General features: G+C 42.3%; 1 protein-coding gene and 1 pseudogene across 4 annotated transcripts in view; one reads left to right on the top strand and one right to left on the bottom strand.

Moving 5' to 3' along the window:
• ARMH3 (armadillo like helical domain containing 3) overlaps positions 1-17,449 on the top strand; it is a 170,830-nt gene that overhangs the window by 28,783 nt on the left and 124,598 nt on the right. For all 3 annotated transcript variants that reach the window (XM_080642845.1, XM_080642847.1, XM_080642846.1), the window contains 6 exons: positions 1,838-1,881; positions 2,920-2,980; positions 5,506-5,552; positions 6,074-6,149; positions 7,922-8,015; positions 14,609-14,710. In XM_080642845.1, the coding sequence (XP_080498971.1) occupies positions 1,838-1,881; positions 2,920-2,980; positions 5,506-5,552; positions 6,074-6,149; positions 7,922-8,015; positions 14,609-14,710 (424 nt within the window). The remainder of the gene's footprint in view (positions 1-1,837; positions 1,882-2,919; positions 2,981-5,505; positions 5,553-6,073; positions 6,150-7,921; positions 8,016-14,608; positions 14,711-17,449) is intronic.
• On the bottom strand, positions 909-1,390 carry LOC308233192 (large ribosomal subunit protein eL21-like; annotated as a pseudogene). The gene has a single exon. The product of its transcript is annotated as a large ribosomal subunit protein eL21-like (transcript).

Consider the following 17,449-nt stretch of genomic DNA (forward strand, 5'->3'; position numbering starts at 1 on the left):
TCCTCAACTTTCCCCCCTACTGGCCTGGTTACCTTCAACTGCCCCCCCTGCCAGCCTGGTCGCCCCATGCAGCCTGCTGTTCAGTTGTTTGGTCATCCCTCGCTAACCCCCCTGTTGGCCTTGTCGCCCCAGCAGCCTGTTGTTCGGTTGTCCGTCCAGTTGTTTCGGTTGTGGTGGCCCCTGGCTTTTTATATATTAGGATTATGCCTCAAGAAAGCTGGGGGGAAAAGGAGGCTTAAGTGACTCAACGATCAGAAATTCCTTTTTGTACAACTAGCCAGATGGTATTTATAGCTTGACTTGGTGAAGCTGAAACATGGATGATGGTATATATCTGTTGCAATATGTCCTTGAAAGTTTGGGAAATAACATCTGATCTCTGAATATAGGGAGGAGGAAGATGACCAGGTGTCTAGCTTTATTCTCTTTCCATCTTGCCCTCTTCATTCTTCTAATTTCCCTTATGAATAGAAGTACCCATTATTCATCCTGTGGCCTTAATTGATCTCTGTGTTGTGTTTAATAGATTCTAGAGGGAAAGTTGATAAGTCACTTTAATTTTTATTAGATCTTCTCATACTCCTGTGGCTTGAAGAGTGGCTTGTCTATATGCACCTTCATTTACCATGGGACTCATTGTCACTTTTACCAGTATTGTGGTTGTTTTAGAGACATATGAGAGGTTTTTTTGTTTGAAACTTCTAACTCAGTCTTTTCTTTTGAAGTGAAAATGATCCCAGTGAAATTGTCAGTGATCTGAGCTGGTCTGTTTTACCCCCGGTATGCTGTTAAGTAGCATTAAGATAATTAGATCAGAGAAATCTCTCCAAAGATGTTCCTTTATTTATTTATTTTTATTTTTTTAAATTTTTATCAGCACAGAAGTCTTTTTTATTTTTTCCCACTTATCATGCCATGAATTCATAGGGAATGGGTTCTAGCAGCTCAGGCTCCTTTCCATTGGTTCTCACAAAGTGTGCTTCCCTGGGTGGAGCAGGCTGACGCTTCAGTTGAACCCAGGTACCTTCCTTTTTGGCTTCCTTCTTTTTCCAATCATTTTCCTTCACACATTTCAGGAAGCTATCTCGGCTCTTAGATTGCTTAATATGCTCAATACGTACATTAATTCTCTTGGCAAGAATCTTGCCCATAACTTGCTTGTTCACAATAATGCCCACTGCATGCTGGGTGACATTATAGACTCTTCCAGTTTTGCCACAGTATCGTTGGTGGGCATTCCTTTTTGAACAGTGCCCATTCCCTTGATGTCCACAATATCACCTTTATTGTAGATTCACATGTATGTGGCCAAAGGAACGACTCCATGTTTTCTAAAAGGCCTAGAGAACGTATAGCGGGTGCCTCTCCTCTTTCCCTTTGTGTTAGTCATTTTGGTGAACTACTGGAAGGTGGCAGTTCTGGCCGAAAGGCGAGGTTCTTTTAAAAAAAAATGTTTTCATTGATTTTTTTAGAGAGAGGGGGAAGGGGAGGGATAGAGAGATAGAAACATCGATGAGAGAGAAACATTACTTGGCTGCCTTCTACATGCCCCCTACTGGGATGGAGCCCGCAACACGGGCATATGCCCTGACCGGGAATTGAACTGGTGACCTTTTGGTTCATGGGTCGATGCTCAACCACTTAGCCACCCAGCTGGGCCAAAGAAGTTGCTTTTGATGCTTTGGCAATGCCTCTCAGAATTTCTGTTCTTGTTGCCTACTTTCAGGCAGAACTTCTTGGGCTTGGACCATAGTGGTATAATTAGTGTTTTCCCTGGCCTAATCATAGCATCACTGCCAGAACCTTATTTCACCTGTGCTGTCTTTTTTCTTTCTAGGGAATGGGGCTTGTGATTGCTCAGGCTTTATCTGAGTACAACAGGTAAGTCTACCTTTCCAGGAGAAAAGGGAAACAGGTTTGTTCGAGTTCTTGGGTGAACTTGCCTTACCTATGCTAGAAGTATTCAGAGGTGCAGCTGCTGGCAGAGGTGTTTGCTCTAGCTTGGCTGGATGGCTTTAGCAGGGGTTGTTTGTAACACCAAGGGAGAAGCCATCAGGTTAGTGTCCATTGTTTCTTTAAATAAGTAGGCACATTCTTTGCAGCTTTTAGCATTTTATCTCAGAGCATTTTAACTAGTATTTCAGCCACAAGCAGGCTCTTCCATTTAGCCCAGTGTATCACACAAATATCATTTTCTAAGTAAAAAAGGTTGTGAAACACTGCTTTTTTTTGTATGCTTAAAAATATAAATAAAAGGAGAAAACATTGAACTAGGTTTCCAGATGCTTCTTTTTCATCAGGAATCAACTGCGGTTTCCTGGAGTCCCTGTCTCTTCTGTGGGCTCACTTCAGTGATGCTTGCTTTTCCTCCAGCTATGGATGGAGAAGTATCTGATATTCAGTGAATGGGAACCAGAAGTGTCCCCAGTCTTCACAAGGGCCAGGCAGGATCTTTCTTGCTTCTTTCCATACTTTCCTCTTACACAATTGGGTGTTGGAATTTAAAGTCTGTCCCATCTCCACAAATAGTTTAGCTCACAGATTTCTTCCGTCCTCTTCCTTCAAAAACAAACACGATTTTCATTATTACAGCCTTGAAGTAATTTCACTGTCACACTTTTCAAGTAATAGTCTGTTTGGGAAAATAACTGGATCAGCCATATGTTAGAGTAGTTTCACACTTTTGCAGCTTGCTTTCTAAGTCTCTACCAAAGTAGCCAGGCATTTTGGTACACACTACCTCAAGAGCAGATGGGTGCCTTTTAGCTTGCAGGAGAAACTGCAGTGACTATTGTCGTAGTGCTTTTATTTTCTGGAGTCTGAATTCTATGAGTGTCCTGTCCTGATTACCTAGAATGCTAAGGACAAAGACATACTTGATAGATAATACTCAAGTTGAATTTAGTTATTTTTCTTTAGGCAGTATAAAGACAAGGAAGAAGAACACCAGAGCGGTTTTTTCTCTGCTTTAACAAATATGGTAAGTCCTACTTATTTTTTCTCTTCCACTCAGAAATGTAAGAGGTCTGTAGGGGTAGACAAATCAGGACTCAGAAGTTTGAGGTGATGGCATGATGAGGGGAGAGAGAGGGCTACTCGGAGCAGATTATTTTGAGAGCTGTATCTCTTAGTGATTTCCAAACTGAAGTAAGGATAAAGAAGAGCTTTGATTTCTCTGAGATAGATTTTTTCAAATTAATTAATTTAGTTTTTAAGGCTATAATAAAGGTACATATTAAGCCAGACTTCTGATTCCTAAGGAGTTGGCTTTGTTTGAGGACCAACCCTATGGAACATAGAATAGGAGGGTTTAGATCCGAATATAACCCTGAGTGCTCCTTGGCTGTCTGCTGTGGCCACTGGTTTCCTCATAGCTGTTCCTGGAATCGAAGGATTGGTGCAGTGGATCTGAGCCACCCGTCTAAAGGCTTAATGGGCTGTGAGGTTCATGGTCTAAGAAAGTTATTGGTCTACTTTACAAGACTGATGAGCAAGGTTTCTCAACTTTGGCATCATAGGCATTTTGGGCCAGATAATCTGTGACTAATTTTTAAGAAATAAACTAGCAGGTCTTAGACTCTAGGCAGATTCAGAAAGTCTTCTTGGGCATTAGTAGTCAAGTAATCAGCCCTAGGGCAAGACAGTCTAAAAAAATTTTTTTTTTATTGATTGATTTTAGAGTGAGAAGGAAACATATTTTTGTGGTTCCATTTATTTATGCATTCATTGAAAGATTCTTTTTTAAAAAATTTGTTATTGTTGAACGTTTACGTAGATCCTCCTTCTCCCCTCCATTGGTTGTTTCTTATAATGTGCCTTGACTGTGAGTCAAACCCACAAACTTGGTATATGAGGATGATGCTCTAGCTGGTCAAGGCCTAGGGCAAAACAGTTTTGAGTTCATTGCAAGAAACAGTCATCCCTCTACCCCCCAAAAATCAATCCTCCCCACCCCAAATGCCTATGCTCTTCTTCTTTCTTAGAGTCTACTCTCAGGAAGGACTTGATAAGCTCTTTAACTCTGAAACATCAATAACTAAAGTCTCTCAGAGGTCAGAGCACTATGGGGGCTGTATTGGTATTTGGTTAAATGACTTAGATATAATTATATTGTTCTCAAGGATATTTGTCATTTAGTCAAGAAGAAAAAGTTTTGTAACAAACAAATGAAGCTCCAGCTGCATAGTTTTGTATTGTACATCAGTAAACAGGTTGAACAGTATATTTAGAGGGGTGGGCATCTTTCTCGGTGCTTCTGATAATCACACATATTGGAGGCAACATTTACTTATTCGGCTTCCCTGCCTAGAACACAAACTAAAAATTTTGTGATCTGATAAATGGACAATGGATTTCACATAGACAGTTCTGGTCTGAAACTCAAGTATTCACCCGAAGATGGCTCTATGTTGGAATAAATTAGCCTACTTTCTGTGATGTTCTTTATGAATTAGTTTTTTTTTTTTTTTTTAAATATATATTTTATTGATTTTTTACAGAGAGGAAGGAAGAAGGATAGAGAGTTAGAAACATCGATGAGAGAGAAACATCGATCAGCTGCCTCTTGCACACCTCCTACTGGGGATGTGCCCGCAACCAAGTTACGTGCCCTTGACCGGAATCGAACCTGGGACCTTTCAGTCCACAGGCTGACGCTCTATCCACTGAGCCAAACCGGTTTTGGCTGAATTAGTTTTTAAAAAATACATTTTTATTGATTTCAAAGAGGAAGGGAGAGGGAGAGAGGGATAGAAACATCAATGATGAGAGAGAATCATTGATTGGCTGCCTCCTGCATGCCCCCAATGGGGATTGAGCCTGTAACCTGGGCATGTGCCTTGACTGGGAATCAAACCGTGACCTGGTTCATGAGTTGACGACGCTCAACCACTGAGTCACTCTGGCTGGGCAGGAATTAGCTTTTGACTTTAACAAAGCAACTTCCAGAAAAGATGCAGAATGATGGTCTAGGTCAGTGGTCAGCAAACTCATTAGTCAACAGAGCCAAATATCAACAGTACAACGATTGAAATTTCTTTTGAGAGCCGAAAACCGACTTCTGTGCATGGGCCACGAAGTTTCAATCGCATTGTACGTGTGCTCCCGCCCGTGGTATTTTGTGGAAGAGCCACACTCAAGGGGCCAAAGAGCCGCATGTGGCTCGCGAGCCGCGGTTTGCTGACCACTGGTCTAGGTTAATATTTACTCCCTGTCAGTGGTTACTAAATTTAAATTGAAAGGAGAGCTGGAAAAGAGTACTAGGATTGTTTTTAAGTCCCTTTAAGAAAGATGATTTGGAGTTCTCATTATTTCATTTATTACTTATGATTCTTTTAAGATCTTCAAAATGGGCTGATTTTGGTGTGTATGTATGTCTGGACTGCCAGAGCTCCAAATTCCCTTGGGCAGCAAGTAGCTTGTTTTTTCACTGATTAATGGCTTCTTAGGCAGAGCTCCTCTTAAATTTTCCTGCTGTAAGTGTGCAATTCCCCTTTTCTTCCACAGGTGGGCAACATGTTCATAGCAGATGCCCATGAGAAAATCTCAGTACAGTAAGTGCCTGACATTCTTGTGCAGTAACTTGAACTTAATGTGGGCTCACCAACTGTGAGAGTGTGAGACGTTACCTCTTTTACCTCTTGTTAATCTTTTATAGATTCAAACTTTCTTGGTGATATATCAAATGTTTCTTGAGAATGAACTCTTAGAAACCTCTACTTTGGTTCCTGTGTATTGAGCCCCAGGAAGCTGAGAAACTATTTCCAGCTATCTTTGAAGTGGAATGCAAGAGGGCTGGGTATCTGAGCCAGTTAAGGACTTAACTGGATTGGGGTAAAGCAGAGAGAGCGAAAATAGTGAGTGAAGTAGATAAGAACTAAGGAATTAAAGTTAAGGCTTTTTACTTTTTTTCTCTTTGCCTATATACACTTTACATATTGGGGTGGGGAGGAAATAAAAGAAGCATCAGAAATTCAGAAGGATTGATAATGAGGAGCTGGGGTGAAGTCTTATCTTGATGGTTATATTGTTCTAACTTCTCCATTATAAGAGAATTTGTTCTCTTTTTCTTTAGAACCAATGAGGCCATCCTCCTGGCACTTTATGAAGCTGTTCATTTAAATCGCAACTTTATCACAGTGTTAGCTCAGGTTGGTTATATTGAAAACTCCAATCCTTTTTCTTCCTTAATTTCCTACAGATTCACTCCCTTGACAAGCCTTCTGGCTTTGTCTGTTTAAGCCCTGCTTTGCATTGGTAAGTGGTGGTAACATCAGTTGCCTTTGCTTTGTGCTATCCTCAGATATGTATGTTTCCATCTGGTGCAAAGTGGGTTGGATAACATGTAAAGCTTTTGCTGATTCTGTTAACCCAGATGAGTTGGGATTACTTCATTTGGCTCACTGGAAATCCCTTGGTATTATCAACCCATATGGATTTTTTTCTTTTTTAAGGAATAGTTTATTGACTAAAAAATACTTTATTGTTGAAAATATTACACATGTTCCCCTTTTTCCCCATTGACCCCTTCTAGCCTGCCCCCGTTCCCCCCAGTCCTTTATCCCACTATTGTCTGTGTACATGGGTTATGTATATATGCATATAAGTTCATTGGTTAATCTCTTCCCACCCACTCCCAGTTTATTGGTTTTTAGAGAGAGAGGAAGGGAGAAGGAAAGAGAAAAACACTGATGTGAGAGTGTAACATTGATTGGTTGCCTCCTGTAACCCCCTACTGGGGATCAAGACTGCAACCTGGTTTATCTGTAAAGTTAAATATATATGAATATATGTATGTATATACATACATACATATATATGTAAAAATAAAATAAACCTAATACATATTTCTAAAATATATTTTTATTGATTTCAGAAAGGAAGGGAGAGGGCGAGAGAGAGACAGAAACAACACTGATGAGAGAGTGTCATCAATCGGCCACCTCCCACATGCACCATACTAGGGATTGAATCAACATCGAATTATGACCTCCTGGTTCATAGGTCAACGCTCAACCACTGAGCAACACTGGCCAGGCTTAGGTTTCTTTTAAAGGAAGATTTGCTTATATTTTTTTTCTCAAAGGGCAGGTGTGTATGGGATCCCCTGATTGAGTTTAACAAAAATAAGCCATGCTTAAAAAGCAGTGTCCTGGTTCGGGGTCTGTTTAGTAGGACACATAATTTTTCACAACTGATAACATGAGACTTTATTTACTATTCTCACTATGTTCCTTTGCTTTCTGAATTCTGTAACTAACTGATTTTAAAGGAAGTAAAGGGTTGGTAAAGCTGTTGGGGAGGAGGAGTGAATGGCTTCCACTCAGTTTAATTCTGAAGAGCTGATGTGGCAGGGGTGGCTAAAGAAGGTCAGGGACAGAGGAGCCATCTGTTTTGGTCCCCAGTGTATGTGTATCCTGTGTCTTTACCTCCCCATCCCACACACTCTTAATTTGTTGTGGAACAGGAAGGATATCACCTGCATAGCTCTTTTTATAGTACCTGTTATCCTCTTGGCTCACCTGCATTTATTATCAACTATGTGGTCATCAGAATAATCTGTAAATGAGGTTGATCTGATGAAAGTAGTCTTTTTCAGGTTCAAATAGGACTGCAAATGCCTCCCCCCTTTTTTTAGAATAATCCTGTGTATTTGTTTAGTCCAGTTTTTTATTTGTATGGTTCTACAGAAAAGCTTATATAATGAGATCTTGGTTGCTTAGAAAGAACTAGCCCACAGAGCTTCTTGTTAGTGTTTAGCAAGCATCAACAGTAATCAGGTAGTCATGGGAACTAAATGTTGAAGCAGTCCCCCCTCAGTGAGCTGTCTGTCTCTGAGGCCAGGGATACCAGAAAGGATATTAATCAGAGGATACGCGGAACTGGATTTTCTCTTTCCTTACCCATCTGTGTTCTTTTTCAGAGTCATCCAGAGATAGGCTTGGTGACAACCCCTGTCAGTCCTGCTCCAACAACCCCAGCCACACCACTTGGTACCACACCGCCCTCCTCTGATGGTAAGCCCACAGCCTCTTTTGTCTTCTTGATTAATAAAGTTTTGAATCTTTCAGGGTGAGCATAGTTGTGTTGAACAAAGAACACAGTTGTCTATTGTTTCACTTAAGAAATTGTCTGAAAAATACTGCCCTTCAGAAGGACTCCTTAAGCTCCAAAGAAAACTTTGGGAAAGATAGTTAAGTACTTTCTCTGTGTAAGAAGCTACATAATTCCGGCATGTCCTCCTCAGGGAATCGTTGAGTCATGAAATGCTAGATCTTAAAAGGACCTCAGAGGTCAGTGATGCCTGCCTTGCCAAACTCTCAGGGTACTTGTGAGACTCAGATGAGATATGTTATGAATATCTCACTGACTTAAATGTGAAATAGTAATGTTATCTTACGTTACTATTTGACAAATGAGGGAATTGAGGCCAGAGAAATAAGTGGTTTGCCTAAGATTAGTGAGAGTTGCAATTAAGAACCAAGACATGAATCAGGGCTGGGAATCATGTATATTTTTATCACTACTTTCTGTTTAGCATAGTGCCTGGCATGGTTATTACTTAGTAAATATTTGTGGAATAAATGAATGAGAGAGTGAACCTGGGATTTACTCACTGTTATGTGTTTGTTAGCCACTCCCCCTTAGAAAATTATTAGATTTGATGGGAGTTTGGTGGGTATTTAAGACTTCTCCCCCTAAAAAATAAAAAAAAACACCTTCCACTGTATAAATCTTATGGTTGTAACTTAAGAAAAAGGTAACAGAAAAGAAATTATGAATTTTGTCCAATAAACTGTGTATCATCTGAGTTAGTTTAACTGTAAGCTGAGTGTGTTTTATGGACTACCTTAACCAAAAAATAATCTTTGTTAATACTTGATGTTTTGCCTCAAATGTTGACCTCATTTTAGGTAAAGAAATACAGGAAATCAGCCTGACAGGTGTGGCTCAGTGATTGAGCATCCACCCATGAAAGGAGGTCATGGTTCGATTTCCTGTCAGGGCACATGCCCGGGGTTTGGGCTCGATCCCCAGTGTAGGGCATGCAGGAGGCAGCATATTGATGATTCCCTCTCAACATTGATGTTTCTATCTCTCTCTCCTTCTCCTTTTCTTTCTCTCTAAAATAAAAAACATATTTATAAAAATGAAATACAGGAAATCTAACTTTGATCCTTTTTTTGTGCCTCCCTATTGTCTCTATGTGAAAGACCTTCTTTGATCTGCTTTCTCGCATTTAAATTTTCATATTGGACTTGTAGCAGTAGCATTTCAAGGTAATAAAGCAGTATTCATGCAGAAGCATGACAAGGAGGTGCTGTTGATATTCAGGTCTATGGTAGCAAATTGGATCTGTTTAAAATTGAAAGACAAATTCCAAAATACTTTAATGAGAAAGAACAAGTAGTGAGGATTGCCTAATTGTCTCTGCTTATTCAGGTCACTGAATAATCCAATGGAAATACTGTTCTTTCTCTTTAAGGATAAAGCCTGCCTGGTTACCATGGACACACACACACACACACACACACACACACACATATCTGAGTTCCATGTGATGTTGGGCTTTGGATGCTTCAGAGAACTGCCTTTCAAACTGTTCATTGTGTGAGCACTTCCACCCACACACTTGATTATGCAATGGCAGGATTTGTGCTTACTTACCTACAACTAGTGAGCTTTTTATTTTTTCTAGTGGGAAGATGGAGTCAGCCCACTTTCAAATGACTGTCTCCCTTGACAAAGACTGCTGGAAAGAATTATGAAGACAGAGATCAAGAAATAATTTCCTTAGGAAGGAGATTTTAATTTGTGAGGGATTTTATTCTCTCTCTTCTATTTTGTTCTTATTGTTGTTGTTAATCCTCACCCGGGGATATTTTTCTATTGATTTTTAGAGAGAGTGAAAAGGAGGGGGAGAGACAGAAATATCGATGTGAGAGAGACACATCGATTGGTTGCCTCCCCCATGCGCCCTCACCAGGATCAGGGCTGGGGATCAAGCTGCAACTGGTATGTGCCCTTGACTGGAATCATACCTGGGACTCTTCAAACTGCAGGCTGATGCTCTATTCATTGAGTCAAACTGGCTAGGACTATTTTTATTCTTTTTTCCTCCTAATTCATTTCTTCTCTATAGGGGTCCTAAATATTATAAACTTGTTTTTAGGTTTTGGTTTTTAATTATAGTGGTGTTCAGTAGCCCAGTTATATTTAAAGGTATATCACTCAAAGCCAACAGTTTAGCTGTAACATTTGTTCTCAGCTCAGACTTGACATTTGACAACTCAGCCTTGGCATAAGAGGACTTTCTGGTAAAGTAAAAATACATACACTTTTATATTTCTACATATTATATAAGACTAGAGGCCTGGTGCATGAATTTGTGCACGGGTGGGGTCTGGCCAGTCCATCCCGATGGGGGCTGATCAGGGCCAGGCCAGCGGGGGCGGGGGGGAGGGCCGAGGGAGGTCGGCTGGCTCTGCCCCGATGGAGGGGCTTATCAGGGGCGGGGCTGGTGGGGGGGGGGGCTGTGGGAGGTTGGCTGGCCATCTCCACTTCTGATCAGGGTAGGGGAGCCGATTGGGGGCTGGGCCGGACGGGGGGAGGGGCTGCGGGAGGTTGGGGGAGCTGATTGGGGCCCTGATCAGGCTGGTTGGCTGCCGCAGTGTGTGTCATAGCAACCGGTCGTTCCAGTCATTCTGGCATTCCAGTCGCTTGGCTTTTATATATATAGATAGTTTTCCAGTTATTGCTGTGAGTGGATGGGGAAAAAAGTCCCACCTACCAGTTAGATGTATTGGACAAAAGAATGATTATGGGCTCTGAGCTTCAAAATAGGCTATAGTAGTTTGAAATGACAGTTTCAGGTCATTTACCTGTAGCATGAATTAAGACCTTTTAGTATCCTATATAATAAAGAGGTAATATGCAAATTAACCCTCACATCATAACGCTGTCACAAGATGGCGGCGCGCACAGTGGGGGCGGGGCCAGCTGCTCTGCACGCCTGCTGCTGCAGTTACCGTGGCCATGTGGGGGGGTGGGAGGTCTGGCGGCCACTCTGTGCGCCTGCCGCCAGGGTTCCCTCAGCCCTGCTGGAGGGTGGGTCCTGGCTGCTGCTCCGCACGGCTTCCACCGGGGTGACCAGGCTGACAGGGGAGGGCAGTTGGGGGCCATCAGGTCAGCAGGGGAGGGCAGTTGGGGGCGAGATCAGGCCAGCAGTGGAGGACAGTTGGGGGCTAGATCAGGCCAGCAGTGGAGGGCAGTTGGGGGCGACCAGGGCAGCAGGGGAGGGCAGTTGGGGGCGATCAGGCCAGCAGGGGAGCAGTTAGGGGGTGATCAGGCTGGCAGGCAGAAGCGGTTATGGGCAATCAGGCAGGCAGGCAGGCGAGCGGTTAGGAGCCAGCAGTCCTGGATTGTGAGAGGGATGTCTGACTGCCAGCAGTTGGGCATCCCCCAAGGGGTCCCAGATTGGAGAGGGTGCAGGCTGGGCTGAGGGACATTCCACCCCCGCCCCCCCCCCCCCAGTGCATGAATTTTGTGCACCTGGCCTCTAGTTTCAACATAAAAATATATTTGTCTTTTTAAAAAATATATATTTCTATTGATTTCAGAGAGGAAGGGAGAGGGAGATAGAAATATCAATGATGAGAGAGAATCATTGATTGGCCGCCTCCTGCACACCTCCCCCTGGGGATTGAGCCCATAAACCAGGCATGTGCCCTTGATTGGAATCGAACCCGGGACCCTTCAGTTCACAGGCTGACACTCTATCCACTAAGTCATACCGGCTAGGGCTATATTTGTGGGAAAACAGCCAAGGGTGAGGCATGCTAATTTCTTCTCATGAGGCTTTTTGCTGTGCTTGCTCTGTATTATAGATTGATAATATGCAAATATTTCCCATTGTTAATAAACATTCTATGCATATATCATAATAACTCCGGAGGGATCCATTATAGCTGTGGTTGGCAAACTGTGGCTCACGAGCCACATGCGGCTCTTTGGCCCCTTGAGGGTGGCTCTTCCACAAAATACCATGGCTTGGGCAAGTCTATTTTGAAGAAGTGGAGTTAGAAGAAGTTTAAGTTTAAAAAATTTGGCTCTCAAAAGAAATTTCAATCGTTGTACTGTTGATATTTGGCTCTGTTGACTAATGAGTTTGCCAACCACTGCATTATAGTATGAATACATATCTACACTAATAAAAGAGAAACATGCAAATTGACTGTACCTCTGCTACACCCACAAGCCACGCCCACCCACCAATCAGGAGTGAGTATGCAAATTAACCCAACCAAGATGGCGGTGGCCACGGAGCTGGAGCGAGTGGCGATGGAGGAAGTCAAGCTTCCTGCCCACCCTGGCCGGCCCTGGCCTCCACTCAAGGCTACAAAGTTTTAATTATAGAAGATAAATAAATCCCAGATACCTGCTTCCAGCTGGCTCTGGCCTCCGCTCAAGGATACAAAGTTTCAATTATAGACAATAAATAAATCCCAACAAAAATGACAGCGGCCATGGAGCTGGAGCAAGCAAGAAGCTTGGGTTGCCCCCGGCGATGGAGGAAGCCAAGCTTCCCACCCGCCCTGGCCCGCCCTGGCCTCCGCTCAAGGCTACAAAGTTTCAATTATAGAGGATAAATAAATCCCAGATACTTGCTTCCAGCCATCCCTGGCCTCCGCTCAAGGAGGCACTGAAAAGAAAAAAAGGAGGGGCTGGGAGCTTGGGTCGCCGGGGGGTGATCAGGCCAGGATGGGATGGCAGTTGTGGGTGATCAGGCTGGTGGGGGGCGGGGCCGTTGGGGGTAAGCAGACCAGCAGGGGGGCCAGTTGGGGGTGAGCAAGCCATCAGTGGGGGTCAGTTGGAGGTGATCAGGACAGCGGGGGGTCAGTTTGGAGTGAGCAGGCCATCAGGGGGGCAGTTGGGGGTGAGCAGGCTGGCAGCGGGGGGCAGTTGGGGGCTAGCAGGCAGGAAGGCAGAGTGGTTAGGGGCAATCAGGCAGGCAGGCAGGCAGGTGAGCAGCTGGAGCCAGCAGTCCCGGATTGTGAGAGGGGTGTCCGACTGTCGGTTTAGGCAGTAGGACATCCTTCAAGGGGTCCCAGATTGGAGAGGGTGCAGGCTGGGCTGAGGAACACCCCTCCCCCCCCCATGCACGAATTTTGTGCACCGGGCCACTAGTTATGAATAATATTCCAAACTCAGTTGAGTCTTCATGGATGGAAATACAGCAGAAAGCTATAGATTCTCTAGTTTGTCTGGGCCATTATGAGCCTCCTTTTGCTTATGTATTATGTCTTAGTGTAAAAGCACTTAACAAAATGTCTAAGTCTAATTTAAAGTCCTAGAAACGTGGGGAATTTACATAAGATTGTTCAGTGCGCGTCAGCCCTGGTCTGGTCCTTCACTGGTCATTGGGACTGTGGCTTAGATAATGTGGAGGGGAAGTTTCTTTGGGAAACAGCAAGCAGCTGGGTCTATAAAAGTCAGTTCCCAGGCTGTCTCAAATTATAATGTCCTCCTGTTTTCTGGTATTTCCTTTTAGGCTCCCTTTCACTGGGGAATGTCATTTGAATGTAGTTCTGCCTTCCATCTTGGGTATTTCCAGCCTAAAGGCTTATTCTCAAAATTGAGCAAGATTTCTCCTTATTAAGAAAGAATTGTCATTTATTTTAAGCAGGAGACTCATCAAAGCAAAACTCATTTATATTTAGTACAGATCTTACCCTTAGGTACAAATCAAAGTGCCTTTAAGAAGGACCCTGAATCTTTTTGGGTTATTTGGAGTTAGAAGTGGAATCAAAATACCCTTTTTAGCCCTAACCAGTTTGGCTCAGTGGATAGACCGTCGGCCTGCGGACTGAGGGGTCCCAGGTTCGATTCTGGTCAAGGGCATGTACCTTGGTTGCGGGCACATCCCCAGTAGGGGGTGTGCAGGAGGCAGCTGATGGATGTTTCTCTCATCGATGTTTCTAACTCTCTATCCCTCTCCCTTCCTCTCTGTAAAAAATCAATAAAATATATTTAAAAAAAAATACCCTTTTTAGTACTGGAAATATTGGGGGAAATACTTTGAAAAGTATGTGATTGTCCCAGGGGTCCTCAAACTACGGCCCGCATTTATCTGGCACACCGGGTGCCGCTGCCTGTCCAGCTTAGCAGCTGACTCGTCCCGGGCCCGCAGTGCGCATAGGAATTTGTTCATAGTTTTTTTTTTTTAAACTATAGTCCGGCCCTCCAACGGTCTGAGGGACAGTGAACTGGCCCCCTGTTTAAAAAGTTTGAGGACCCCTGGTACCTGAAATTAATACAAAATAATATTGAATGTAAACTGTAACTGAAAAAAATACCCTTCTTAGGATGTTGGGATAAAAGCACTGTTCCTGGAGACTGGCCCTCCTAGATAGGAGAGAAGAGCATTGGGTTTAATCTTGGAAGTAGGAAGGACTCCAGGGGCTTAGGAAGATAAAGGTTTTATGATAAGCACTTGGTCTCTGTTGCAAAAAAAGCTTATTTAGTGATTTCCTTGTCTGCTGGCAAATTAGCTACAGAGGTAGAAGTGTTAAGTAATATACGCTAACTGCATTTCATTGTTCTATTGCAGTTATAAGTTCTGTGGAACTCCCACTGGATGCAGATGTACAGACCAGTAATCTACTGATAACCTTCTTAAAATATAGCTCGATTGTCATGCAGGACACCAAAGGTAAGGAAGACATGTTGCTTTGGGGTCTCAGAAAGCAGGAGGTGTGGCAGAATTCTTAGCTAGAATCAAGGAGCAGCATTAATATTTTGAAGCTTCCACAGATGAACTATTGGGGCTCCTGTCCAGGGTGATGGTCCTGATTACTGGAAAAGAGTGATTTCTCACTGCCAGATGGCAGTTAGGTGGTGTTAGGAAAACCTGGAGCTGGAGGGGGAGTGCTACAAAATAGAACAGAAAAAAAATGGTCTCTACAAAAAACTAGGAAGTCTTCTTAGCAGATTTTGGTAAGTAGATGCAAACTCTTTTGTGTGGGAAGTGGGGGGATTAGCATACTTCAAGGAATTCCCTTTTGAGGACAAGAATTGAAAGCACCAGCTTGTGGTGAGAATTAGAGGACTGTTGCACAGAGTACAGTAGGAAGAGGTGAGATTCAGAGGGACTGTGTTCCTTCACACTTAAAATACAAGTGTCAGTACCCATCCAGAAATGCAGAGTGGAAAGTGGGAGAAAAATGGGTGATGGGAAAGTTTGAGTTTATTCTGTTTGGGTTCCTGTTCTTTCTGTTTATGGTTTTTCTATGATCTTTTAATTGGTGGTAGGGTAGTAGAATCTTTGGGCTAGGGGTGAAAAAGGATTGGGAGGAACCTGGCAAATTCCATTCAGTATATATCTCAGTTTTGTGTGTTTTTTTAACTCAGTTTTTTTCTTTATACTAGATATATCTGTGTTCACAATTTTTATTTATTTCTATTATTTTTTTATTGTGCTAAAATATACATAACATAAAACCCACCACTCAAAACTGTACAATTCAGTGGCATTAAGTACATTTACATTGTTATGCAGCTATCACCACCATCTCCCGAACTCTTTTCATCTTGCAAAACTGAAACTCTGTACCTATTAAACACTAACTCCACATTCTCTATATTCTCTCCTTTCCCCAGCCCACCATTCCAATCTCTCTTTTTTGCCTTACTGATCAGGAACTCAGTTCCCACCTTTTATTTATTTATAATTTTATTTTATTTTTCCATCACCATTTATCCCCTCTATGCCCTCTTCCACCTCCATCCACCTCCCTCCCCACCCACCATTCTACTTTCTGTCTTTATGAATTGACTACTCTAGGTACCTCATATTAGTGGGATTCTCTGGAAATAAACCTTTTAGATAGTATTTTTCCTCCAATTTTTTAAAGTGAAAAAATTCCAATATACAGAGAAGTTGAAAGGATCATACAATGATTACTCATGTACCCATTAACATTTTGCCATATTTGGTTTGTCTCTAAATTTATTTGTGTGTTGTTATTATTTTGGCTGAATCATTTTAAGGTAAGTTGTAGACATCATTCTACTTCACACCTTAAGTACTTTGGCATGTATTTCAAAATTAAAGACTTTTCCAAGATATCCATTATTATAGCTAAGAAAATCAACAATAATTCTCTAATATCATGTAATATTCAGTTGATATTTAGTTTTTCCCAGTTGTCCCAAAAATGTTTTTCATTACTGATAGTTTCTTAGCCACACATAGTATTTAGAAAAAATTTTTTTATTGATTTCAGAGGGGAAGGGAGAGGGATAGAGAGATAGAAACATCAATGATGAGAGTCAATTATTGGCTGCCTCCTGCACGCCCCCTACTGGGGATCGAGCCCAAAACCTTGAGCATGGTGCCTCAAATGGTAATGGAACTGCCACCTCCTGGTTCATAGGTTGATGCTCAATCATGGAGCCACACATCCCGGGCCACACATAGCATTTTAATGAATATTTTAACTAGCATTTTATTTAGTACCTACTGGTTGATCCAGTGGGCTTCTCCCATTTACAAAGATACTTTTTCCCTAATTACAAAAGTAATTTGAATAGTATTTGTTAAAGATAAAACATTCTAGCAGTGGTTAACTAGCAAAGTGAAATTGTTTTGGAATGAAACTCCTTAGAATTAATTATTCTTAACAAGTTGGTGTATATTCTTCTTTAAAATTAGCCTTTCTTGTAAGAATCTTTAAATCCTATTTTAGAAACCAACTGTTCTCTCTGCTCAGTAGTTGAAATTTGTTTTGGGTTCTTAAATTATGGTCTATGGATAAGCTTCAAATTCCCAGATAACAAAAAAACCAGTTCCATTGTAGAAACAAAATTGCTAAAATACTATTGCTTTTGTCACTTTACTTTCCATGAGGAGAGACTAATGCTTTGTGAGGTGGTTTAAGATTCCCTTAGGCATTAAGTATTTGCCAGGTGGGCTGGGCAGGTTTTAGGAATTCCAGAATGGAGTCGAAAAGCAGCGTAAGAGGGTAAGACCAGGATATGGGGCTTTTGGAGTTAGAAGGAAACGTTGGTAGACAGAGCTAGAAAACTAAAAGATAAATAAGGGAAATAAATTGCCAGAGTTCAAAGGAAGCTGGGTGGGCAGAATCTAAATCCTGTTACACTCATACATACTGCATTAGCTCTTGGAGATTTCTGCCTTATAAACTTAGACTTTTTCTTCTGTTACGCCTTGTGAGTGTGCGCTTTCAAGAAAGATGCTAGAAGCCCATATCACAAACTCCTAACATAGGGCAGTCCATTGGGAGCTGCAGAGATGGTGAACCTTTGGGACTTGGCAAGTGAGATCAGCCAGGCAAGGATAAGACAACTCTGGTGTATCAGTGTTTCCGGAGGCCATTGCTTCTCCTTTATGGGAAGGGGTAACCTTTTTCTTTCTCTCAACATATTGCAG

Source organism: Plecotus auritus, assembly GCF_963455305.1.
Source record: "Plecotus auritus genome assembly, chromosome: 9".
NCBI classification, from domain to species: Eukaryota; Metazoa; Chordata; class Mammalia; order Chiroptera; family Vespertilionidae; genus Plecotus; species Plecotus auritus.